Genomic DNA, 26,702 nt, shown 5'->3' on the forward strand with positions numbered 1-26,702 from the left:
ATGTTGGGGGAACAGAAGACCTTCTTGGTCCCTGTGGTTAATTTGGCCAAATTAACCAAAGGGACCAAGAAGGTCTTCTGTTCCCCCAACATTGATTCCCAGCTGCCTGGAGATGCTCTTGAAATAGTGTCATCTATGGGGTGCCTAGGTGGCTCAGTTGGTTAAGCGTCTGACTTAGGCTCAAGTTGTGATCTCATGGTTTGTGAGTTTGAGCCCTGCATCGGGCTCTGTGCTGACAGCTCAGACCCTGGAGCCTGCTTCCGATTCTGTGTCTCCCTCTCTCTCTCTGCCCCTCCCCTGCTTGCACTCTGTCTCTCTCTCTCTCTCTCTCTCAAAAATAAATAAATACTTTTTAAAAAAATTTTTAATAAAAAAGAAATACTGTCATCTATGGAAACCCAGGGAGAAGAGAAGGAACCCAAAGTCCTTCTGCACTGGGGCTACCCTGGCTCAGCCTCGGTCACTGGCCCAAGGCAGGGAGGAGTCTCTGTGGCCTCTAGGAAGTTCTTCCCTCCACCCCACCTGGAGCACACTTCCTCACACCTTCCCATGGCTGGTCCTCTCCATTCATTCAGGCCTGCTCCTTCATTCAGGACTCCCTTCATTCAGTGTCCCCTCTGAGGAGCCCTTCCCTGACCAGTCCTTCTAAAGAGAAGCCCCTGTCACCCTCCACCTCCGGGCCTGGCACTGTTTTTCTCTCCGCACCTATCACTTCTTCTTTCTTGTTTTCCAAGTACCAGTTATCCTTTATTGGAGGGTAATTCTGAATTAGGATATGAAAGGATTCAAGGGTGCCAGGCAAAGGTCACGGTTAGGAATGCCGAATGTGCCTCCACCCCGGGCCCCCTTCAGTGGTACTTGCGTCACCCCTCACGTTTGTGTTCCTTGTAACCATGACAGTAGTTGAAAAGCACATAAACTGCCTGCACCATAGGAATCCCAGCGACGCCCCCTTTCGTCACACTGACGAACTTTGAAAAGCTCAGCAATGCCTTTAGGGGTGAAATCCCGCCTCAGCGTCCAGCGTGGCCGCTCTCCTAGCTTCACCTCCACAGAAGGAGAAGGAGCTTCTTCTCCTTCGCTGGTATGGATGACGCCATCTGGGAGTCCTGGGTGTCCGCCATCCAGCATCTATCACTTCTAATGTTATGCCCAGAATTCGTGATCCCCAAAGACCACTAGGGAGCCGAGTCCGATGCAAAAGCAAAAGAGCCTTTATTCGAGCTAGCTCGAGCTCAATCCCCGACCCGCACCGAGGCAGCGGTGAGATACCGGAGAGAGAGCGAGTTTCAAAAGCACAAAGGTTTTATAGGGGTCTAGGGGCAGCCGATTGGCTGGGGAAGGGTCATGGCCTCGGCCAATTGGCTGGGGAAGGGTCAGAGTCCTGTTATGCAGGTCGCTGGGCGTATTTTGATCAGGAAGTTTGAACGGGTGAGCGGGAGGTTACTCAAGGGGAGGAGGCGCGATCTGAGGTTTCTGCGATTTTCCCGGAAAAGGGGTCATGTCGGGGACATAGTCACTCAAGGTGGAGAACACAGAACAAGATGGAGTGGGCCAGCGTAGGCCCGCCCTTTCACTAACTTGTTATACTGGTTTACTGTCTGCCTTGCCCACTGAAAGGCAAGCTCAGTGAAGCCAGGCGAGCTGCCTCTCCTTCACGGCTGCATCCCCAGCGCCTCAAAGGGTGCCTGGCAATGAGGCGTTGCTAGATAAACATCTTTTAATGAACTAATAAAAGATAGCTGTGGGTATAGATAGAGCTACAGATATGGATGCAGACACAGGCATATATATATCAGTGTCACTGACGAGTCAGATTTTACCAACGGCTTCCTTGCAAAGGGTGACCAGAAAAGTGATGAAACCTCCATGGGTATAATGTTGCTGACGCCTCACCAGAGAAACGCAGCCTTTTAGCAGAAGGCTTGCCTCCCGGTTGACTTGGGACCCTCTGCTGGGCAGATCGGCAGAACGTCAGCACTAAAGGAATCTGAGCTCCAAGCCACTGGTGGGGAAACAGAGCCCAGAGAGGGGATGGGGCCACGTGGACAGGACAAACTGAGGCCTGCAAAGCCTTGCCTCCTTGAGAAAGCACCACCTTCACCTCCTTTTGTTAATTTGCTCCACACGACAGTTCTACTGGGCATGTGGTGGCAATATTGGTAGCATTATCATTGGAGCTAAACATGGTTTAGTCGCCTCCTGAACTGCGCATTTAAAAGTGGGCAAGATGGTAAATTTTATGTTCTGGGTATTTTACTACAATTAAAAACAAAAAGGATATACATACAGTTTTTAGCCACAACTTTATTTTGCGCATGAAGCAAATAAAGCTCAGAGAGGCTGTGACTTCGAACAATCACACAGCTAGGGATTGAAGATGTCGGGACTTCAGAGTCCAGCGCCGGCCCTCCTCCACAAGGGAGAGGGAACCATCACTCCCCAAACATGCCAAGAACCGACCTCAAGCTAGAAGATCAGGGCCCTGAGCTTTCCAAGGAGCATCCTAATGTGCTTAGATCTATCACAGCCGTTTACACAGCTCCGCTGCAGAGACCCGCCTCTTCCATGATACCCGCGCCGAGGGATGGCTGATCCAACAGACAACAGCTCAATACAGATCGTGTGTCATTTACTCTCATTTTGTGATGATTAATTTGCTCGGGGACCAAGAGAGTTCAGTGGTTACATTAACATGCAAAGAAAAATTAAACATTTATGCATCCGTTATCTCTTCGTTCCTAGACGGATAAGTCCCGTCAGTGTCTGCAAGAGATATTTTCACTGACATTGTTTATCTGGTCCACTTGACTCCAAATTACACGTGAGAAACAAGAACTAACACACCGCGGCGTTTCTGTACAGAAGTGGTGACTACAGGGGGCCAGATATTAAAGAAAAAATATCCAGCCTGAGATTCTACTGTAGCATAAACTCAGTGCAACACGACACAAAGAATCAGGTCCCATAGCACTGTGCTAATCACAGAGCACACTTTCAGTAAGTATTTATTGGCCATTATCTCGGGATCATGAGGATACATGATCTGTAGTTGGTTTTTACTATATTTCATTAAATACCAGTTGGAGCTTATTGAACACGTATTATGTGCCGGACCCTGTTGCGAGTGTCTGGTGGGGTCTTAACCCATCGAATCTTCACAGGGTGGCCGGGGAAGCAGACAGTCTGGCTCCGCTCCCTGCCCTCTCAACCATGACCCTCACTGCCTCTGTCAAGGAGCAGCTGTTATTCCTTTTGTCATCAGAAAAACAAAATATTATTTTTAAAATGATTTAAGATGTTGGGGCGCCCGGGTGGCTCAGCTGGTGAAGCGTCCGACTCTTGATTTCAGCTCAGGTCGTGATCTCTCGGTTCGTGAGACTGAGCCTCGTGTGGGGCTCTGCGCTGACAGCCCCAAGCCTGCTGGGGATTCCCTCTCTCCCTCTCTCTCTGCCTGCCCCGGCAGGCACGTGCTCACTCTCTCTCTCTCTCTCTCTCTCTCTCCCTCTCTCAAAAATAAACTTTAAAAAAATCAAAATTATTTAAGATGTTAAATACATATTTGTTGAACGACTATCAACTCCCACCCAAGTCTATAAGAACCTCAAGACTGAGAGATTGAGGTGACTGGGTGAATCAGTCAGTTAAGTGGTTTCAGTGGTTTCAGCTCAGGTCATGATCTCCTAGTTCATGAATTTGAGCCCCGCATAAGTGAGTCAGTCCAGAGTCAGTGCAGAGCCTGCTTGGGATTCTCTCTCTCTCCTTCCCTCTCTGCCCTTCCCCCACTCTTGCATTCTCTCTCTCTCTCTCTCTCTCTCTCTCTCTCTCAAAATAAATAAACTTAAAAAAAAAGATTGAGAGATTGACACTTCTTTTATTTCAGATGAACGTTTTTCCTGACAGCAGGGTGTTCAGCACTGAGGAAGCTACGGGAAATAGAACAGAAGAGGTGATATCTTTCCTTCAGAGCCTTGAAGACATGGAAGGTGAATTCTTTTTGCAAATAGCTGACATTCATTTAGCATACACCCGTGTGCCCAGTAACAGTGCTAAAAGCGATGCCCACATTAATCCCCACAACACTTAATCCCCACAACAAATCGATGAAATAGGTGTAACTCATATCCCCATTGTGCAAAGGAGGAAACCAAAGCCTCAGAGGTCCAAGAAGGAAAAGCTGAATAGGCTAACTGCCACATGGCTACCATAGGCAACGATTTCTGTCCATTTTTCTCCTCCTAGCTGTCTTAAAAAGCAGGCCACTTGATGGGTGCCTGAAACATCCTTGGCAAAGTGAATACCAACTTTTTAATACACTCGTGTCACTAAACATCAGTGCATTTACCAGACATTAAACTTTACATGCACACACTTACAGAGCTAGCCAGTTCTAAAGAATCCCACTCTCTGGGTTTATGGACCTCTTCTTACATCCTCCCCACCAGCCCCTCTTGTCCCACCTTCAGCATTTGAAGACGGGCCTGAAATGGAGAAGACATGCTGTTTCCCTGTTCTTGCCTGCTAATTCTCCATTTCAAGATGTTCTATTACACCTCATTAATGGCCTGACAGGGCTCATTCTAGCCCACAACCTTGAGCTTGTAAAATGCACAGGGGAAAATTCACTAACGACCACGTTCATCTTAATGCGTGGTAGGGAATTTTTTTAAGTGAAAAAGGCTCAAGAAGCAGGGACATTTCAAACAGCCAATTATGAATAACAATTGTTTGATGGCCGAGCACAGTAGATCTTCCAGCTCATTCGGTTTTCATCTAATTAAATCTTTCATTTCCACAGGCAGCGTATGGTACATGGCTTGTGTTTGCCTCTGTCGGCAGGATATAATCAATAGGAGAAATGTGGATGCATTTCAGCACTTATTAGCAGCTCAATTGGAAGTTGTTTTATTTTAATAACATCCTTGCCTTCATTCTGTTCAGGGTAAATCAACAGCTTTGATGAATAATAGACGACAGAAAACTGGTTTATGTTATCCCATTAAGAGGAAGAAATCAGAGAATGAAAGGAGCTGAGAGAGAAATTGAAAAACACTTTAAAGCTGAATTTTCTTTGTTACAAAAAAAAAAAAGAAAAGCAAACAAAAATGCCTTCCGCTCACTCTAAAAGATCATCAGACCTGTGTGATTTCAGCTAGATGTACCTCCCAAGACCATGGCGATAAATTCCCTTTCTGAAGCTTTCCACCACTTTTATCCACAGCTCACAGTTAGTTATTCCTGGTTAATTTCCACAGGAGCTGCAATGTGGAGTAGAAAGGGGAGAACCAGGTACAAAATGTCATTTGTTCACCAGAAGTGAATCCAAATGCCCAAAGGCTCCCATCCTCAAAGAGTAGGCACACTGGCAGAGATAGGATGCCGTAAGGACAACCACGGAAGTTCCACGACAACGAGGCATTCACAAGAGCCCGCTGCACAGCAGGGTCAGCAGAATTTGAAGCGATCTGAGGGCCAGAAGACCCCTCGATGGAAATCCCACCTGGTACAGCCCACCATTTACTCGACAGCGCCCCTTGAATATCTCTCATCCATAAATCTGAGCATCTTACCACAATGAGATGCCACTTCATACCCATTAGGATAGTGATTATCAAAAAAATAGAATAATAAACAATAATAATAATAATAAATAGGGGAGCCTGGGTGGCTCAGTTGGTTAAGTGTCCCACTCTTGATCTCGGCTCAGGTCATGATCTCCCGGTTTGCAGGATCAAGCCCCGTGATGGGATCTGTGCCAATAGCCAGGATTCTGCTTGGTATTCTCTCTCCCTCTCCCTCTCTCTCTCTCTCTCTCTCTGCCCCTCCCCAACTCATGCCCACTCTCTCTCTCTCTCTCAAAATAAGCTTTTTTTTAAAAAGTTGAAAAATAAATAAGTAAATAAATAACAAGTGTTGGCGAGGCTGTGGAGAAACTGGCACCCTTGTGCACTGCAGGTAGGAATGTAAAATGGGACAGCCTATAGAGAACAGTTCGGTGGTTTCTTGATATGTTAAATATAAAATTCCCATATGATCCACCAATTCCACTTCTGGGTAGATACGCCAAAGAAATTAAAGCAGGGACTCCAACGGGTATTTGTACCCTCACGTCCTTGGGAGCCATCTTCACAACAGCCAAGAGGGGGAAGCAACTCAAATATCCATCAATGGATGAATGAATAAATAAAATACGGTGTATACGTGAAACAGAATGATTCAGCCCGAGGTGGAAAATTCTGACACAGGCCACAGCACAGGTGAACCTTGAAGACAGCGCGCAGAGTGAAATAAGCCAGTCACCAAAGGCCAAACCTTGTGCGATTCTACGAGGTTCCCGGAGCAGTCGCGTTCATAGAGACAGACTAGACTGCTGACGGCCAGGAGGTGCCGGAGGGGGACATGAAGTCCGTGAGCAACGGGTACAGTTCCAGGTGAGGAAGAAGGAAGAGTTCTGGAGACGGACGGTAGCGATCGCGGTGGCACACTGGGAACGAGAGCCACAGAAGTGCACACGTAACAATGGCTAGGATGGCAAAGGTCGTTAAGTGTATTTTGCCACCATAAAAAAAAATCTGAATATTTTAACCCTCAGATAAAGTTGTCCTCAGATAGCAACCTGCTGACACACAACACATCCGTTCATCCAGTTTGCTCAAGCCCGAGACCTGAGAACCAGCCCTGGCACCTCCTCAAGTCCTGGCCACCCCAGGTCAAGTCTACTGCCTAAATGAATGCCCCGTCGGTCTACTTCCTACCGCGCCCTGCCATCCCCCTAGAGGACTGTCCTCTCTTATCTGAATGACCTGCTACCTGGGCTCTGGGCCAGCCCGGGCCCCGTCCCCACCAGGCCACTCTCCACCAGCAACGAGACTGAGCTTTTACGGACATAAACCACGTCCTGCCGCTGCTCAGCTCTGAAGCTGCCCACCCACCAGCCCCCCCCACCCCCGCCCCCGGCACTTAGAACCAAATCTGGGCCCCTCCCCAAGCCTACAGAAGCCCTGGAGCCAGGGGACCCCTCTCTTGTGTCACAGTCTCCCTCACTCAGCACCTCTGTGCCTCTCCCTACACAATGCACTTCCGCTAGCTCTCCAAACCCATGAGGCTCCATCGTCGTGCAGGGCCCTTGCCCGCGGCACCCCTTTGGCTGGGAACATTCTTCCCTCGTGGTTCACCTGGCCAAGCATTCCTTTGACTTCGGGCCTCGACATAAACGGCATACTCAAGAGTCCTTCACAGATGCCACGTCTCCAAGAGCCCCCTGCTCACCTCTCGTGTGCTCTCTTCTTTGCCCCTGTGGCACTTTCACACGTCTGGATTTGTACACTCCTCCCTGACCGGGGGCCGTCAGATCCCCGAGGGCAGCGCCCAGGTGTGTCTTAATCAGTATTCCCAGCGCTCAGTAGGCTATCCGGCACCTAGTAGGTACTCATTGGTCAGATGAATGAAGAAGCAAAGGAAGGCATGTTCTGTGAAGTCACACACAGTGAGCCCCAGACACCCTGCATCTCGCCCAGACAGCCTCCACCTTTCACTTTCGTAGATGGCCCGACAGGCCCTTGCGCCGTGACCTAAAACCTGCTGTACCTAATGCTGACCCACATACTCACACCTGCTTGGCTCGGACACACACACCCAAAGGCCCACGCTCGAAAGGGCCCTGCTTCTCCCGAGAAGGGGAGAAGAGCGACGCCTGCCGAAGACAGGGTGACCGCTTGAGTTGTTTCCTGCGATGGTATAATTTCGTTGACAAGTGCCACGCAGCTGTTCCTGCTTTTTGGTTTTCAACGGCATGCTGCCTGCCGTATTAGCGAATTCCTGGAAACAACGTGAGACGGGCGATCTAGATGGAATGGAAAATTGGGTCTGTAGTTATCGAGCCCCCCCCAGAGCAGTCCTGATCCCTTACCTCAGCAGTCACGAGAAAGCCACGGCTCCCTCACGGGTCTTCCCCGCTTTGGCAAGCCATCTTCCCCCAGGTGACGCTCCAACAAATAGTAACTTGGCTAATGACCAATGCTACAGTGATTATTATTGTTATTATGGACTCTATTTTATTCTCATTTAATTAGTAATTATTTTAAATTACATGGCTGAAGAGCTGCTACAATGGGTGTTTCCTGGCAGCCAAGGGCTAATTCTCCATCAATGCAAAAATATGGGCTATTTTGAGTTCAGCCCCTGGAAGCTGTAGTGATGAACGCCTCTCAGTGCCATATGGCATAGTCTAAACCTAGTGCCTCTTTACAACAATAGTTTCTATTACCGTTAAGGAGAAATATGTAAAAACTGTTTTCTCTCCAAACAGAGCTCCCATGCTGGCAAGCCCTTGAGTATCTGAGAGAAGGAAACCAAACAATCCTGTCACACGTATCAGTGCTAGCTCCTTTTGGGGGTTGCCTCAGGGGGCCAGGTTTACAGCTAACATTCAGTGGGCTATAAAATGCACACATCTTCTGTTGCAGGTGACAGCCTCACAGATCCAGTGACAAACCAGCGGTGAAATCCAAAACCCGCAAGGCTAAACAGTAGGGGGTGCACATGAAACAGCCTGGGTAGCATTGTTTGCATTCCAAACATTTATTCTATAAATAAATACGCTCTCTTCAAATCACCGAATACAGGGGGGAACATAAGATAAACCTGGACCATCTCTTTGTGTCAGAAAGCGAGGGCATGCCCAAACAATGAAGAAGAAATGTCAAGGGGACACAAGAACCAATTTGAAGTGGCTTCCACTGACTAAATCTGAGAAATATTGAGCATTAAAATAAATAATGGGGGTGCCTGGGTGGTTCAGTCGGTTGAGCGTCTGACTCCAGCTCAGGTCATGATCTCACAGGTCGTGAGTTCAAGCCCTGCATCAGACTCTGAGCTAACAAGCTCAGAGCCTGGAGCCTGCTTTGGATTCTGTGTCTCCCTCTGCCTCTGTCCCTCCCCCACTCACGCTCTGTCTCTGTCTCTCTCAAAAATAAAATAAAACATTAAAAAAAAATTTTTTTTTTTAATTCTTTCACTCTCTCCCTAGGCCCCCTCCCCTGGTTCCATGCTCTCACTCTCTCTTTCTAAATAAATAAATAAACAAATGAATAAATAAAATTTAAAAATAAATAAATAAGTCATGATTGCAACAGCTTATAACCCATTGGGTAGAGTTGTACCCATGAATCTATACTGATAGAAATTGATGAATAAATAAATGAGAAGAGAAAGCTCTTTATAGCAGAGAGATAATGAATAAATGCAGAAGAAATGATGATGGCATTAGAAAAATCACTGTTTGGTACCATCACAGGAATAACTTATTCATCAAGAAACATCCCCATGGATGCTAAAATCCAGTGGGTGAGAGGCTGGTGGGAAAAGGGAGATGTACATCATTTCAAAGTATCTCCTCACAAGGTACTTATTAATCACAAAAAGACTTTACAATAGAGACACCCAGCAGGCCCCAGCATTATAAGTGATCCAAGCTAAAAATACAAGTAGCCAAACAGACATCAAGTGCCACGCCCTGGGGTGTGATGAGACAAAACTCAGCATCTGTGACATTCCAGCCAAAACCATAACCTGAGTCTAACCAGCTTGAGGGGGATTCTACAATTTTACTGGCCTACAATCTTCAACCCTGTGCATGTCACAAAACACAGAATTACCAGGTGATCCAGCAATTCAACCTCTGTATAAATAAGAGAAGTGAAAGCAGGGTCTCAAACAGATATTTGTACGCTCGTGTTCCCAGCGGCAATACTCACAATCACCGAAGGAAACAACTCAAGCGTCCATTGATGGGTGAAGGGATAAACAAAATGTGATATATACACGTAATGGGATATTACTCAGCCTTCAAAAGGAAGGAAATTCTACACATACTATAGCATAGATGAACTTTGAAGACATGATGCTAAATTACATGAGCCAATCACAAAAAGACAAACATTGTTTGATTCCACCTACATGAAGTTAGAGTGATCCAATTCATAAGAAGCAGAATGGTGGTTTCCAGTGACTGGGAGGAAGGAGAACTGGGGAGTTTATGTTTAATGGGTACAGAGTTTCAGGTGGGGGAGATGAAAAGTTCTGGAAGTGGGTGGTGATGATAGCTGTACAATGTAAATGGACCTAACGCCACAGAAGCATACACTAAAAAAAGATTAAAACGGGAAGTTTTCTGTTGTATCTACTTTACCACAATTAAAAAAAAAAAAAAAGAATTCAAACTCTGAGTCAAAGCTGGGTTCCAGGGGCAGGAGGAAATTTTTGAAGGTGATGGATAAGTTTATGGCACTGATTGTAATAATAGTTTCCCGGGTGTATACATATCTCCAAACTCATCAAGTTGTATCCATTAAATATCCATAGCTTTTTGTATGTCAATCATACTTCAATAAATCAGTTTAAAAAAAAAACTGTGTTCAAATTCTGACTCTGCCACTTACTCACTGTGTGATTCTAGGCAAATTATTTAGTGTCTCTGAACCTCAGGGTTCTCGTTTATAAAATGGAGATAAGATAGGATTGGTATGACGCACAGGCTAATACATTCAGCACAGTGCCTGGCACACAGCAGGCATTTGATAATATTAGTAAGACTATAACCGCCCAGAGACATGAAAGAACCTGCCACAAGTGTTCAAGAGAACGAAAGTCAGTTTGGTATGGTTAAAGGATGTAGTGACAAGGGAAGATGCTAGAACGAAAAGCAGGTCTTTCTGTGCCCAAGTGAAGAGTTTAACCTTTGTTCTGAAGCTTGTGAGGGGTCACTGAGGGGTTGTAAACAGCGCAGGAAAACATTAGAGAAGAAAGCAGAGAGGGGCGGGGTAAGTATTAAGCTCAGTTTTAGGGACACAAACATCTGATTATTTCAGTCAGTCATGGGCTTTCTCTTCCCCATTAACACTGGTAATTACTACCATTGACTTAAGGGAAAACAAACCATTAAGGACATGCCACATTTAACACCCTCATTTGTACTCCACACCCTCTCAGAACAGGGAACTCAGATATAAAGAGGTAACTAGGGGCTCCCGGGTGGCTCAGTCCGTTAAGCGTCCAACTTCAGCTCAGGTCATAATCTCATAGTTCGTGAGTTCGAGCCCCACATCGGGCTCTGTACTGAGAACCCAGAGCCTGCTTGGGATGCTCTCTCTCCCTCTATCTCTGCCCCTCCCCTGCTTGTGCATGTCCTTTCTCTCTCTCTCTCTCAAAATAAATAAACTTTAAAATAAAATAAAAGAGGTAACTAGCCATGTTACAAAGTCACTTCAGGCTTAAGTATGAGCTCCAAAAAGACTGCTCTCCTTATCTCCCCCCTTAATCACTGCGTGGAGGACACGGGGGCTTCCCACAGTGTTCTCCATCTGTTCTTTGCTCCGTGCCAAGCTTTCTTTAGACCCCTAACATCTGTGCTGAGCAGGGCTGGGTCAGAAGACAGTTTTACTCCGGTTACAACCTGCACGTCAAAGGCCTGTGTCACACCGGCTGGGCTTATTTCCACGTTGCTGTGTGGTCATTCCACCACTATCACTAAATGTCCTTCTTAACAGTTCCTCTCCACTGATTTTTCTATCAATAAGGCTTAAGATTTTATGTGAAAATTCAAAGTAATGAAAGTACCCAAAATCACACATCTCTCCTGGGTTAGCTGTATTGTTCATTCTGCTCGGTCCTTTAAATGAGATAGATTTTGGAATTTAATGTTTGTTTGTTTGTTTTCTAATCACCTAGACAATATATATCCCACCTAGGAAATATCAAAAGTATAGCAAAATGCAAAAAATAAGAATAAAAGTTGCCTACAGGAGCGCCTGGGTGGCTCAGTCGATTAAGCATCTGACCTCAGCCCAGGTCATGGTCTCACAGTTCGTGGGTTTGAGCCCCATGTCGGGCTCTGTGCTGACAGCCAGGGCCTGGAGTCTGCTTCAGATTCTGCATCTCTGTCTCCCTCTGCCCCTTCCCCACTCATGCTCTCTCTCTCAAAAATAAATAAACATTAAAAAAAACTTTTAAAAAGCTGCCTATACTCTAATCAGCCAGATGTAATATTCTTAAAATACTGGTATATTATCTTTTTAATTTTTCTTCTAGTTTTCTTTCTATACATATATCACTTTGTTAAGTTGGGCTTGTGTACACAACTTAAAATTTTACCTTTAAAATGATAGCTTTTCCTGGGGCAGGATGAGGTGAGCAGCTGGATGGCTGTGTTTCAGTTCCCTTCCCTGCCTGTTTCCACATTCCCTGTAGCAATGAGCTTCCTCAAAAATTTCCTACAGCTCTGCTTCACTGAGGGGCCCCAGCAGCAGCAGTCGGATACCAAGGCTGTGCTGAGCAGCAAGGGCCTTGGCACCGGCACCCTTTGCATCGCTGAGAGCCACCTGACTTGGTCAAATGGCTCCGGATTAGGATTCTTGATGAAATACCCCGTCATTAGCTTCATGTGGCGTCCAGGGACCTAAATGCCTATCCACAAGAGCATTTGTATATCAGGGTGCATGAGGGGGAGGAGGAAGAGGAAGAGGCGAAGGAGAAGAAGAAGGAGGAAGGGCAGGAGGAGGAGAAGGAGAAGAGGAGGAGGAGGAGAAAGAAGAAGAACAAGAAGAGGAGGAGGAGGAGGAGGAAGAAAAGGAAGAAAAGAGGAAGAAGAAGAAGAGGAAGAAAAAGAAGGAGGAGGAGGAAGAAGAAGGGGAGGAAGAAGAAAGGGAGGAAGACAAAGAAGGAAAACAAGAATAAGAACGGAAGGGAGGAGAAGCAGGAGGGAGAGAAGGAGAAGAGGAAGAGGAAGAAGGAGGAAGAGGAAGAACAAGAAGAGGAGGAGGAGGAAGAAAAGCAAGAAGAAGAAGGAGGAGGAGGAGGAGAAGGAAGGGGAGGAAGAAGAAAGGGAGGAAGACAAAGAAGGATAACAAGAACAAGAACAGGAGGGAGGAGAAGCAGGAGGGGGAGAAGGAGAAGAGGAAGAGGAAGAAGAAGGAGGAGGAGGAGGAGGAGGAGGAGGAAGGGGAAGCAGAACAAGAAGAGGAGGAGGAGGAAGAAGAGGAAGAACAAGAAGAAGAAGAAGGAGAGGGAGGGGGAGGAGGAGGGGGAGAAGAAGAAGAAGGAGGAGGAGGAGGAGAAGGGGAGGAAGAAGAAAGGGAGGAAGACGAAGAAGGAGAACAAAAAGAACAAGAACAGGAGGGAGGAGAAGCAGGAGAAGGAGGAGGAGGAGGAGAAGGAGGAGGGGGAGGAGGAGAAGAAGAAAAAGAAGGTGGGGGAGGAGGAGAAAGAGGAGGAGGAGGAGAAGGCAGTGATGATGATGTTGAACCTATTGCTCAATTTAGGTCTGTGCTTAGTGATAAACCTACATCGGAGGCAATATTCGCTGCAATGTGTGAATGCCAGGCTTTGCATCCAGATCCTGAGGGTGAAGATTCAGACGACCACCGTGGAGAAGAATACGATGTGGAAGCCCGTGAACAAGGGCGGGGAGACATCCCTACACTTCACACCTGTGAAGCAGGACTACCCCATCGAACAGGGTAAGGCCAAGTCACACTGGAGAGATAAGAAGGTATGCTTTCTCAGTCTGTGAGCAGCCAGTATAACACGGCTGGAGAGCAGACAGAAGATTCAGTGAGATTGTGAAGAGGGGATAGAGAGAGGTACTACCCCAACCATTGGTGCTCAGTTTGAGTATGCAGATGTTGACCACTGAGGATGATTTACTCTGCTGTGGGATTCTGCTCGTAACTGTAGGAAAGATCTTGGTGCCTCTTCTACTATGGAGTGGGTGTTGATGAGAGTCTTTGTCTTTCCCCAACCAGCTCTTTTTAGAGACAAAGTATACTGAGACAAAAAGTTCTCATGAGCATTGGATACTATGGCCTTTATTAACAAAGGCGAATTAACTTGACCAAGAGGGTATTTGTAGTTTATCATCTACCCCCAAACTTTCTGTGCATAGGTACCCTCTGAGTAGGCCTACAATTCCTGCCTCCACTCTATGCATCGCCTGTCACCCAGCAGGCCTACGTGATGGGAATGTGCAGGCCCTTGAAGGTGCAGGTACACTGGATGGGAAGGAGGGAGGCTGAGTCTAAGATACACCCCTTTAGAACCTAAGGATCCCCATACCCCTTAAAAAGACAGAGATCTGAGAAATCCTGGCCTCTGCTCATTCTCCACAGGGTTGTGGGTCTTTTTACTAATTTGGGACCCAGATAAATTCATGCAGGCTTCTTCATGGAGCCCTTTGGGAAACATCCCAGCTTCATTTACTACCACTAACAAGTGCCTCCGACCATGTCTCTCACCAGTTTGTTTTGTTATAACCTCTTAGGTCCATCTCCATAACAACAAGTGAAATTGGGATGAAGTCCTCAAAGTACTTCAGATAATTATTTTGTCTTTGTAAGAGTTTAACAAGTAAATCTAGGTTTTCTATAAAAATACATACATACGAAAATACATAAATAAATAAAAGAATGGCTTTTGTTACGTTCCAGAAACTACTCTTGGGGCTTCATATGTTTTATGTGATTAATAGCATATTGTGAACATATCCTTATGTCATTCAAAATTATTCAAACATGTGCTTTAATGGCTACATACTATAGCACCACACTGTGCATTATCAGAGCCTTGGTGTCCAATGTACAAGCCACTGCCTGCATAAGCTGTGGGACTGGCATGTGGTGAGGTCTCCCTCGAGCAAGAGGAGCCTTTTCTCCTAGGTCACACAAAGGTGCCATTTGGGCTAGAAAATGCCCAGGTGCACAAAAATAGCATAACCTAGCCAGCTCCCCATCACTGGGATGTCTCGGGTCATTTCCATGTATCACTATTATAAATATCTTTGGGGTTTTTTTAAATAAATAAATTTGGGTTTTTTTTATTTTTTTATGTTTACTTATTTTTGAGAGAGAGAGAGAGAGAGAGAGAGAGAGAGAGAGCAGGGGAGGGGCAGAGAGAGAGGGAGACACAGAATCCAAAACAGGCTCCAGGCTCCGAGCTGTCAGCACAGAGCCCAATGTGGGGCTCAACCTCGCGAACCACAAGATCGTGACCTGAGCCGAAGTCAGATGCTTAATCGACTGAGCCACCCAGGCACTCCTGTGCATAATTTGTTAAATCAAAGAATACATAATTTTTGAGGCTCTTGTTAATGTTGCTGAACTGCTCTCCTACCACATACTTCAGAGTGCCCTTTTCTCTACAGCTTCTCCATTCTAGATGTTTCCATCTTCTCTAATCCTGGACAATTGAATGTATGACAAGTGCACATTTTTAATGTCCAATGAATGATTTGATTACTAGAGAGAATGAATATTTTTATTTTTAGTTTTTTTTCAGTTTTTATTTTTTATTTGAGAGAGAGAGAGAGCATGAGCAGGGGAGGGGCAGAGGGAGAGGGATGAGAAACTCATCCTCATCATAGACCCCAATGTGGGGCTTGATCCCACAACTCTGGGATCATGACCTGAACCAAAATCAAGAGTCAGATGCTGAACCAACTGAGCCACCCAGGCACTCCAGAATGAATATTTTTAGATGCTTGTTAAAAATATGTATTTCTTCCCTTAAAAATGGCCAACCATATTCCTTGCCATTTTTCTATTGGGATATTAGTCTTATTGATTTAAGGGCTCTTTGTAGGTCAAAAATGTTAACCTGTTACCTGCCATGTGTTTTTTTATGTATTTATTTTTTCCATGTATTTTAAAAATACTTTCCCCAATTGTATATTGTCTTTTGATTTTGCTTTGATACTTTAAAATTTGTATGTCATTTTTAACATGAGAGTAGTCAAATCTATTGATCTTTTCCTTTATGGCTTCTGCCTTTACTTTGATGTTTAAAAGGCTTTTTCCATTCCAACTCAGGATTTACCATTTGTTCATTTTTAATTAAACATCACATATCTGTAACCTAGGTCCTTTCAAACTGGCCTTGGTTTATAAGGTTCAGAGTCTGCTAACTTGTTCCAAAAAATGTGGCTGCTTTGGCTAGCAGAGCATTGGACTGGGAGTGGGGAATTGGGAGAGGAAATGGGAGAAATTAATCTTCAATAGATTCTGCTTCTCTGTGCCTAAATTCTCTGTGTTGTAAAATGTAGAAAATTACATTTGGACCTCAATTTTACCCTTTTTTCCTATTATAAAATATGGCACAAAAACAGAAGGCTGCACCGTGATAAATAATCATGACAACTGTCCATATAACTGTCATCTGTGTTATTGAGATGGAGATAGAGAGATGGGGGAGGGGACGGAGGGGAAGGGGGAAGAGGACAGGGCTGGGGGAGGGAGAGGGAAGAGAGATTCCTGCTGAAGGTCCTTTCTCAAGGACACACTCCTCTTACCTCTTGGTAATCACTATCCTGACTATTAAGGTCTTCACCTCCTTGTGCTTTAGGCTTTGATCCCCTATGTATTCGTCCCCTAAATTTCCTGCATGTTTCTAAGTTTTTAATGGTTTGATTTTTTTCATTCATATCTCTAATCCATTAAAATTTATCTTATTTTACGATGTGAGAAATTAAAAGTTATTTTTTCCTCAGATGGTTTAGCAATTATTTTGGCACTGCTTACAGCACAATACTTTCTTCCTGAACCATGCTTTTAACAGTCAGGTTTTGGGCGCCTGGGTGGCTCAGTCGGTTAAGCATCCGACTTCGGCTCAGGTCACGATCTCACGGTTCGTGGGTTCGAGCCCTGCTGACAGCTCAGAGCCCGGATCCTGTTTCAGATTCTGTGTCTCCCTCTCTCTCTGCCCCTCCCTCACTCGTGCTCTGTCTCCCTCTCTGTCTCAAAAATAAACAAACATTTAAAAATAAATAAATAAATAAAAGTCAGGTTTCCTGAGATGTAATTTATCCTCTTTAAGGGTAAAGTTCTATGAATTTTCACAAACATACACAGGTGTGTAGTCACCACCATCATCCCACAGAGTTCATTTGTGCCCTTTTGTAGTGAGTCCCACACCCCGGTGCCTGGCAACCACCGATCTGTTTGCTGTTCCCATAATTGTGCCTTTTCCTGATTGTCAACGTAACATGGACATACAGTTTCTAGCCTTTTGAGTCCGCCGTCTTGCACATAGCACGATGCTTTTGAGATCTGTCCATATTGTTGCTTGTATCAGTAATTCATCCTTTTTATTGACGAGTAGTATCCCATCGTCAGGGTACACAGGTTCAGTCTTTCACCATTAAGGATGATGGTAGCTGTAGGGTTTTTGTAGATGTCCTTTATCCGATGAGGCAGTTCTACTTGGCTGAGAGTTTTTATCACAAATGGATATTCAATTTTATCAAATGCCTTTCATGAAGCTACTGAGCGATGCATCTCTGTCTGTCTGCCCTGGGAGTAATAGACTTCGCCACCCTGGAGACTTGAAGCTTTAGTCTACATTCAAGGGGAAATTGTCCAGTGGAACGGGCAAGGCCTTGTGCCCCACAGCACTTGAAGCCCTGTGAGCAAGTGCTGCCGTCCGTGACCCTGGTAGCTTAAGGCTTTTGATGCCTAAGAGAGAAGAACCCAGGAAGCACATGACATTTTGTGTCCCCCAACCACCATTAATCAATTGCCTCTGCCCTGCCTGTACCTCCGAGGTGGGCTGGAGAGAGCCAGGCTCCTGCCCCCCGTATTTCTCGTGAGCACGTGGTGGAAGTCTGTGGGAAAGGTTACCGCTGAGCGTGACACTTCTCGGCGACCTCCACTATCCCCGATTTACACTCTTGGCACAGATGGATGATAGTGGTACATTCGACAGCTGGTTTCTTCTCACCCACGTGGAGAGTGGAGGTGCCTCAGGCTCCTGTGGTCCGCCAGAGCCCAGAGGTGGCGAAGCCCGTCTCAGCGGAGAAGAACTGCTTTCTCTTCTGAATCAGGCTACTCGGTGGCCTCACAACCTCACCTACCTCCTGGGATCAACAAAAGTAATGATTTTGTAGTTTCTCTGTCATTTCCTCATTATTAGGTTAGCTTAACAGCTTTCTATATCTTAAGCAGAAGCCTAAGAACACTTAAATCCCACCTTTACCTTATACCAAATGTATATACTTGACTCTGTTTAGGGGGCTATTTTTATTCTTACACAAGAATCATGCTACTTTGATAATAAATCTTTCTTTCTAACAGTGTAAGTCAGCCTTCAATCTTCCAAAAATTCTTCAGCCCTTTATTAATCTTCCCAGGTGACCTTAGAATTATATTGTCTAGTTAAAAAAAAATACTTTTGACATTTTTATTAGAATTGAAATGGCAGAATTATTGAGATGCCATCCAAGAATGTGGTATGCCTTACCATTTATTTAAGACTTCACGTCTCCCAGTGAAGTTTTAGTTTTATTTATATGGGTCCTGCATACTTTTCTTACGTCAAGTTTATTTCTAGATATCTTATATTTAGCCTCTATCTTAATGCCTTTTTAAAATTGTATTTTCTAACTGATAATTGTTGATTTAAAAGATAAGCGTTGATTTTGTGTACTGATTTTGTAACCAACAGACTTGCTCAACACTTCTTACTCTTAATAATTTTTCAGTTGCTTTTCTTCAACGCCCAGGTAGGCAATTACACACAAGTAGTAATTTATCTCCTCCTTTCTGAAGCTTTTTCTCTTATTTCCTTTTGTCTTACTATTTTCACTAAACTTTTGGGAAATATTAAATGACCATGGACAGTGGGCAAACTTGACTCTGGTGGGGAACACCAGTTTCACCAGTAAGTATGATGATACCTGGGGTAAATACAATAAATCTGCTTATCCAATAGCCACTCCAATTCCATTCTATGTTGTACTTGATGAAGAAAAGAGCAGCCCTTGACATTCGGAAGCTGGCCAGGCATTCAACACTAACCTGTGTTGTTCTCCCATTGGACATAAACCATCTCACAGAATATCAGCTCAGACAAGGTCACTCTGAGACCATGACTAAATGAGATAAAGCAAGTCCACACTATAATTTTTCCTAAGCACAGACAAAAATAAGGTCCTGTGCCACCCACAAAATACCAAACATCTCCCTCTCCTGGCTAAAATAAGTGACTGTTAATTCTTTACCAATTATACCTTTTTTCCCCTCTAGTTTACCTATTTATAAAATCTATTGAGATTTTAAATCATAAAATTCCCCTCACCCCGACTTTCAGATGGCATCCTACCTAGAGTGAATCCTTGCTTCCTCAGGCCCTCCACAAATCACCCAACCAAAGGTCAAATTCTATAAAGGTTCTATCTAACACCCTCTTATGGAGGGTTCTCATCGTTCCTTATGATGTGTGCTCTCCCTTGCTGCAACAAGTAATGAACCCACCTCACTCAGTTATGTGTTCACAGCAGTCTCTGGCTAGAGAACATGGGCATGCTTTACAAGTTCAGAAAACTAAAAAGTACAGTTCTAGACACCCTTATAGCTAAGGTTCAAGTCCTATGACATTTCTGCCAATAATTTATACCCATGAGAGATTCAGATAAGAAAGAAAACAATGTGAGGAGGTGGCCAAAGACTGACAGAGTACATATTCTAGAAAGCATAATACAGACATCTGGCCTTTATAGAGCAGCTACAATGGATCCTGGTATCGAGTCCACAGCATCATAGGTGGTCTTTCCACTAAACAGTCCTGTAGTGGTGGAGGGAGTATTTTTGTGGCTGTATCATCCAGGTTGCATGTAGCTTTAAAACTTAGTTCTTGGGCCACTTGGAAATCCTTTGAGCTAGCTAATAGTCTCTAATAATCCCCTTTTGCTCAAATCATTCTTAGAAGATGTCAGCATTAGACACCTGCTGCCTTATTTTGATGTCTTATACCACTGTTATAGCTATTAGGATGCCAAAATGATTGTGAGGGCATCATTTCCAACTCTCAAGTATTACTCAAGTTGATCTTTTGGCCAACTCTAAACCAGAACCGTAAAGAAAGGGGGATTCTGGGAAATGTAGTTCCAGGTCAGGCAAGTGGGCAATGAAATGATCCAGCACATTTCTACATAGAATTCCTAATTTTCTTTGCATGCTTTATGCCTTTTTCTCATACCTATTTTTTTCATTGGTAATTCTTGACTGGGCTCACAGGATCTGTCTATTTCAGGATTTTTTTTCCTCCAAGAACCGAGAGTTAGGAGTGTTCTATTATCAAGTAGATTATGTTTAAACTTTCTTTTTAAAAAGAACAAATTTCTAGTTTTAGGGCAGTAGGATTTTTTAAAATGATATACATATATATGTATATTTGTTTTTAAGAGAGAGAGAGCATGCATGAGCAGAGGAGAGGGAGAGGGAGAGGGAGAGGAAGAGGGAAAGGGAGAGAGGGAGAGAGGGAGAGAGGGAGAGGGGGAGAGAGAGAGAGAGAGAGAGAGAGAGAGAGAGAGAGAATCAATCTTAAGCAGGCTCCCCTCCCAGTCTAGAGTTGGACATGGGGCTCAATCCCATGAACCTGGGATCATAACCTGAGCTGAAATCAAAAGTCATATGCTTAACCAACTAAACCCCCCAGGCAGCCCAAACGTGATCTATATAATTCCTATTTGGGGGAATCTACCGAGGTCTTCTTTGTGATAAGCCTGGAATCAATTTTACAAATTCTTACAGACATTTGGAACAGACAGGTGTTTATCACAGCTGTTATTATATAACAAACCGCCTCAAATCTCAGCGGCTTACACAATAAGAACTTACTACTTTTCATGAGTCTATAGGTCAGTTGTGGTGGTTTTTTATAGTCTCAACAGAGTTCATTCATGCTTCCATAATCAGTTTTTGGTTGGGTAGACAGCAGTGCCGATGTAAGATGGGCTGTCTAATGGTTGGCTGGCTGTAAGCTGGGGGCCCACAGTTCTTCCACGTGGCCTCTCACCCTCCAGCACGTTAGCCTGGACTTGTTTACGTGGCAGAAGCAGAGGTGTAAGAAAGAAAGGGGAAGCACACAAGGCCTAGGCTGAACACTGCAAACTGTCACTTCTGGCACATTCTACTGGCTAAAGAAGTCACAAAGCCAGCCCAAATTCAAGAGGTCAGAATAGATTCCACTTTTTCTTTCTTTTTTAAGTTTTTATTTATTTATTTTGAGAGAGAGAGAGAGAGAGAGAGGGAGGGAGAGAGCGCACACACAGGTGCACATGAGCAGGGGAGGGGCAGAGAAAGGGGGGGAAAGAGAGAGAATCCCAAGCAGGCTCCACACTGACAGAACCCCAAGAACCCCAACTCCACTTCTTTATAAGAGGACCTGCAAAGTCACATTGCAACGGGCATGGATATAGGGAAAGAACAAAGAACTGTGGCCAGATAGATACATGAACTTAAATCACTGAAATCAGAATTTCTTACCCTGGGGTCCACTACAGATACTTGGAATTTATAGATGACCTTCAGGAGGTCTAGAAATTTTCTCAAATTGACTGCAGAACATGTTCCTCCATATGTGTATTCAACAACCCTTTTAGTTTTATTTAATGCCTTTTCCTTAAATTCCACTTTGTTTGATATTAATATTGCCATCCCTTATTTTACAGAGTGGAATTTTTCTGAATCTCTTTGGGCCATAAGTGAATATAATGATTCATTCAAGTCCCTACTGAACAAACACAAAAAAAATTTTACTTGAGTGAAAAAGTGTGACTTACCTACCAATATTTTTTTTCTTCCAACCAATGTATTTGCGATTCCATAACAGATATATCTGACGTTTTGGCTGGTTTGACTTAAAAATAAAGAAAACTCTCATATAGAAATCTGACCCTAGACAGTTACATCAGAGACACAGGCTTAAGGAAAAGGGCCCAAACTGGTGTTAATGTCACCTATGCAACTTTCTCCTGCTTTAGAATCTGTCTGGAAGCTTACTTACTCCCAAAACATTTCCTGTTTTAAACCTACATATGTGAGTGGGCCCATCTTAATCAACTGAAATCATTATTACAACCTCTGCATTAAAATGAAAAGAAGGGGTGGTGCCTGGGTAGCTGAGTCAGTTGAGTGTCCAGCTCTTGGTTTCAGCTCAGGTCATGATCTCACAGTTTGGGAGTTCGAGCCCCCATTGGGCTCCATGCTGACAGGGTGCAGCCTGCTTGGGATTCTCTCTCTTCCTCCCTCTCTGCCCTCCCCCACTCATGCTCACGCTCTCTCTCAAAAGAAACAATAAGGAAAGGAAAGGAAAGGAGAGGAGAGGAGAGGAGAGGAGAGGAGAGGAGAGGAGAGGAGAGGGAGAGGGGAGGGGAGGGGAGGGGAGGGGAGGGGAAGGGGAGGGGAGGGGAGGGGAAGGAGGGGAGGGGAGGGGAGGGGAGGGGAGGGGAAGGGGAGGGGAAGGAGGGGAGGGGAGGGGAGGGGAGGGAGGGGAGGGGAGGGAGGGGAGGGGAGGGGAGGGAGGGGAGGGGAGGGGAGGGAAGGGAAGGGAAGGGAGGGAAGGGAAGGGAAGGGAAGGGAAGGGAAGGGAAGGGAAGGGAAGGGAAGGGAAGGGAAGGGAAGGGAAGGGAAGGGAAGGGAAAGACTCTACTATTTTTCATCACTTACAGAAAACGCACTCATTTTATTTTGCAATGTTTGCAGTACACTTCACCTGTCTTTCCCCTGGGGCCTAGCTGGAGCCTTATAAGGTTTGGTAAATTTGAGTCCGCTCCAATGACAGTATATTTTTCCTTTGCATCCCACAACCATCTTAACTTGCAGAAGCATGAAGTGGTCCTCATGTTCATAGTGTTAAAAACAGAACTCAAGTTGGCATTCTAACACAACTCTTTACTTTTCCAAAAAGCAGTAACTGTATTTCAGGACACCTGATGTCTGCCTGCATAGCCTCATCCCTCCACTTCCCTAATATGCAGCACAGTAAACTCTTGCAATCACTGATTTACAGTCTGTCTTTCCTATCACAGCGTGAGCTCCACGGGGCAGGGCTGTTTCCTCTTCCACTGTTTGAACCCTCGCACCAGGCCTGTAAGGATTGCCCAATAAATTGAGTTGAAAAAAACCAAAAGCTAATCACTTTTTAAAAATCTGAGTCTGGGCAGGGCACCTGGGTGGCTCAGTTGGTTAAGTGTCCGACTTCAGCTCAGGTCATGATCTCACAGTCCATGAGTTCGAGCCCCGTGTCGGGTTCTGTGCTGACAGCTCAGAGCCTGGAACCTGCTTCAGATTCTGTGTCTCTCTCTCTCTCTGCCCCCTCCCCTGCTCACACTCTGTCTCTCTCTCTCTCTCTCAAAAATAAATAAAAATTAAAAAAAAAAAAAAAAAAGTCTGAGCCTGGGTGGCTCAGTCAGTTGAGCAGCCAACTCTTGATCTTGTCTCAGGTCATGATCTCACAGTTCTTGGGTTGGAGCCCTGTGTCAGGCTCTCTGCAGACAGCGTGGAGCCTGCTTGGGATTCTCTCTCCCTCTCTCTGCCCCTCCGCCACTCGTTCTTGCATGTGTGTGCTCTCTCTCTCAAAATAAATAAGTAAACTTTAAAAAAATCTATCCTATGTTAAAAGTCAGGATAATGGTTACCTTGGGGGAAGAGAAGGGGGTTAGTAACTGGGCTTGGGCGTGAAGGGGACTTCGGAGTTGCTGTCAGGTTCTATCCACCTGGTTACTTGAGCATGTTCACTAGTTCACTTACTGAGCTATGCATTTATGCTTAGTGTGCTTTCTGAATATGCTATACTCCAGCAAAAAAAGTTTAAGTCTATCATGATTACCTGACAAAGAAGGAAATTACAAGAGTTTCAGAGATCACCATTAAACAAAAATTAACAGGGGCACCTGGCTGGCTTAGTTGGTAAAGCATGTGACTCTTGACCTCTGGGTCGGGAGTTCAAACCCCACGTTGGGCATGGAGCCTACTTAAAAATAATAACAACAACAAAAGTAATACTTAACAGACATTATTTCCGAACACGTAAACTTAAACTGTAAGTAGGAACCAAAATGTTCATTTATGTTAGAAAATGTACTCTCAACCATAGAAACTAACCAGATGTACTCTGCTTTTGTTGCAATGGGAAAGTTTCCTTGAGATGATGTATATAAAGTGCTTAAAACAGTGCTACATGTTTGCTACAATTATACTTTTTAACTACTTTTTTTGCTACAATTATACTTTTTAACACATCAGAAGAATTTCCAAATGAAGGCTTCACCTTAGCTCACAGCCTATTTTCTTCATTAGAATCCAAGGTCTGTTTTGCCCTTACCTCTTTTAAAATAGTTATGGAGTCCATTCACCACCTGGCTTGTTTTGGTCACACCTGAGGAATTCAGAATTCCCAGGCTAAGAATCATGGAACAGCTGCACTGAAAGAGAACAGAGAGACCCTCTAGTCCAGTGATTCTCCAGTATGCACATCACTGCGGCATTTGTGAAAAGTTCAAGTGCCCATGCCACATTCTGATTCACTTAGTGTGAGAGTAGCACCAGGCATCTTTTAAACCAGTAATTCAAGTGAATCTGAAGGTGGTCTACAAGAAACACCGAACCTCTTGTTCTGTAGATAAACAAAATAGAAGCCAAGGAGAGAAGGGACCTGCCCAGGGCCTTCTTTTGGTTAATGAGTGTGCCAGGACTGGAATGGAGGTAGCCTTTTACCACTCCAGTGTTATTTCCATGAAGCCATGCCGCAGTAATTTAGGACCCAGAGTGAATCTGTCCTTAGCCTTCATGGCTTATTGCCCTGAGCCCTTGGCCTTTTCACCCATGCGTTAGGTTAACTGGAGAGGCGCGAAACCCATCTGTCTATTCATTAGGTACACAGAACCAGGTACTTTAGGAACCTTGTTTAAATCGTAGCTCCACTATTTTTACATACCATGTGACCGAGAGTATTATTTGAGTTCTGTGTACTTCGGTTTCTTCCTTTATAAAATGACAAAACAGTATCTACAGTTTGCAGGATATTGTGAAGAGTTACATAAAATACTATCACAGACCTTGGCAAATAATGAGATTCCAGTAAATAGTAGCTATTATTAATGCCATCTTAAAACGTGGCACTAAAACCACATTCTTCATACTAGAGGAGTATCCTCAAGTGTGGTTCCCTACAACAGAATCATCTAGAAGTCCCTGTTTTTTTTTTTTAATAAAGATTTCTGGGGGCACCTGGATGGCTCAGTCGGTTGAGCATGCAATTCTTGATTTCAGCTCAGGTCATGATCCCAGGGTTGTGGGATCAAGCCCCGCATCAGACTCCACGCCGAGCGTGAAGCCTGCTTAAGATTCTCTCCTTCCCTCTGTCCCTATCCCCCTCTCAAAAATAATTTAAATAAATAAATAGATAGATAGATTTCTGAAACTTGTTCCTCCCAAGACCTGGTGAATCAGAGTCATGGGGGCAAGACCCAGAAGTGTGCATTAACAAGCAAGCACCCCAGGTTCTCCCTCTACATACCAAAGTTTGAGTAACACTGGTCTAGGGCTGTGGGAGTGCTTTTCTTGTCAGTGAAAACACACATCAGTGAGAGCCAAGTAGAGCTGAACACTTGCTCTACTTTAATACTAACACCTTTCTGTGAATAAGAGGTCAATGAGTGCCACCTACTGCCTTGTTTTGGAATGCAGTGCTCAGATCGGTTCAATTCCTCTCTCCGTAATAGAATTCACTCTGAAAAATGAATCAATCCAGAACAAGATAGCCAAGTAACAGAAAGCATTGTTGGAAAGAGACATGAAAACAGTCTTTATTTAACTAGGAGAAAACTTTCCCGGTTAGAGGGTTTTGGAGTTCTAGATTAATGTATTTAATAAACTTCTGTAATCTCTAGTTACTGCTAAAGCAGTCAAGGAAAATAAAATTCCTCACCTGCTGGCCCACACCAACAGTGAAAGAAAAAACAGAACTACACAATGTCCTAAAATGCATACAGCTATGCTCACCTCCACCACTTCCTTCCCTAGTCCCAAGAGAAAAGCAAGGGAAACAACCACAAGCTTTCTTCTTCTGTAACCTTCTACTCAAGTCCCTTATTGAAACTGCCCTCCTGCAGATGAAAAGTTAACATTCCCTCCCAAAGGTGCTCAAAAAAGCCTTCTGAATTATAGTCTGTTACTATGTTGAAAGCTGATTTCCCCTCGCAGGTTGCAAATATACCCAGAGGACAAAAGAGGTGGGCAAAATCCTTATGAATATTCATATAAAATGAGCAATTATACTTCATATTGCAATAATTCAATGACAAGTCATAAAAAGAATTTGTCTTTAATTTGTCTCATTTTAGGAAATAAATGGCAAAATATATACACTGTGGAATCTGAACCCCCCCATCACAGAGTGTGAATAATGGTCCGGTTACGAAGCTCCTGAATATACTCCTTGGCATGGGTGACTGCCGTCTTCGGTGCCTCACGTGGAGGTGGAGGGCCTTCCACCAACTTCACAAAATAATGGCAATAAACCTTCTCCATGATCCCAAAGCGACCTCTGCCATGGTATCGGATGCGTTTCAGGTACTGGCCTCGCCCTGAGGTTGACTCAGCTAGACAGGGAAGACAAAGAGAGTTACAGGAAATGACTGCATCCCCAAGACTATAGCTCCATCAGGCGAGCAATCTGTCCTTTCTTCGACTGGATTCTTAGACTACCTGAGTTCCCTGGCTGGTGAGAACAAATCTGTCTCAACACAAGCATCTCTTGAGTACTTATTAAGGAACAAGCTCTATTCTAGGTGTTGGAGAAAGAAGAGTGAACAAGACTAGCAAAGCAAAGGTCCTATCTCCGTGAAGTGTACAATCCAGAGGAGAAAGACAGAAAAT

At 44.6% G+C, this 26,702-nt stretch overlaps 1 protein-coding gene and 2 pseudogenes across 4 annotated transcripts in view; 1 reads left to right on the forward strand and 2 right to left on the reverse strand.

Moving 5' to 3' along the window:
- Positions 1 to 293: 293 nt before the first annotated feature.
- Positions 294 to 1,262, reverse strand: LOC128311098 (ATP synthase subunit f, mitochondrial-like; annotated as a pseudogene).
- Positions 1,263 to 12,248: 10,986 nt separating this feature from the next.
- On the forward strand, positions 12,249 to 13,690 carry LOC106967684 (methylosome subunit pICln-like; annotated as a pseudogene).
- Positions 13,691 to 26,132: 12,442 nt separating this feature from the next.
- The window catches only part of MRPL22 (mitochondrial ribosomal protein L22), a 34,754-nt gene continuing 34,184 nt past the window's right edge, over positions 26,133 to 26,702 (reverse strand). For all 4 annotated transcript variants that reach the window (XM_015063903.3, XM_015063902.3, XM_053199828.1 and 1 more), the window contains one exon: positions 26,133 to 26,425. In XM_015063903.3, the coding sequence (XP_014919389.2) occupies positions 26,214 to 26,425 (212 nt within the window). In that variant the 3' untranslated portion in view covers positions 26,133 to 26,213. The remainder of the gene's footprint in view (positions 26,426 to 26,702) is intronic.

The sequence above is a fragment of the Acinonyx jubatus genome, chromosome A1, assembly GCF_027475565.1.
Source record: "Acinonyx jubatus isolate Ajub_Pintada_27869175 chromosome A1, VMU_Ajub_asm_v1.0, whole genome shotgun sequence".
In the NCBI taxonomy this organism is placed as follows: domain Eukaryota; kingdom Metazoa; phylum Chordata; class Mammalia; order Carnivora; family Felidae; genus Acinonyx; species Acinonyx jubatus.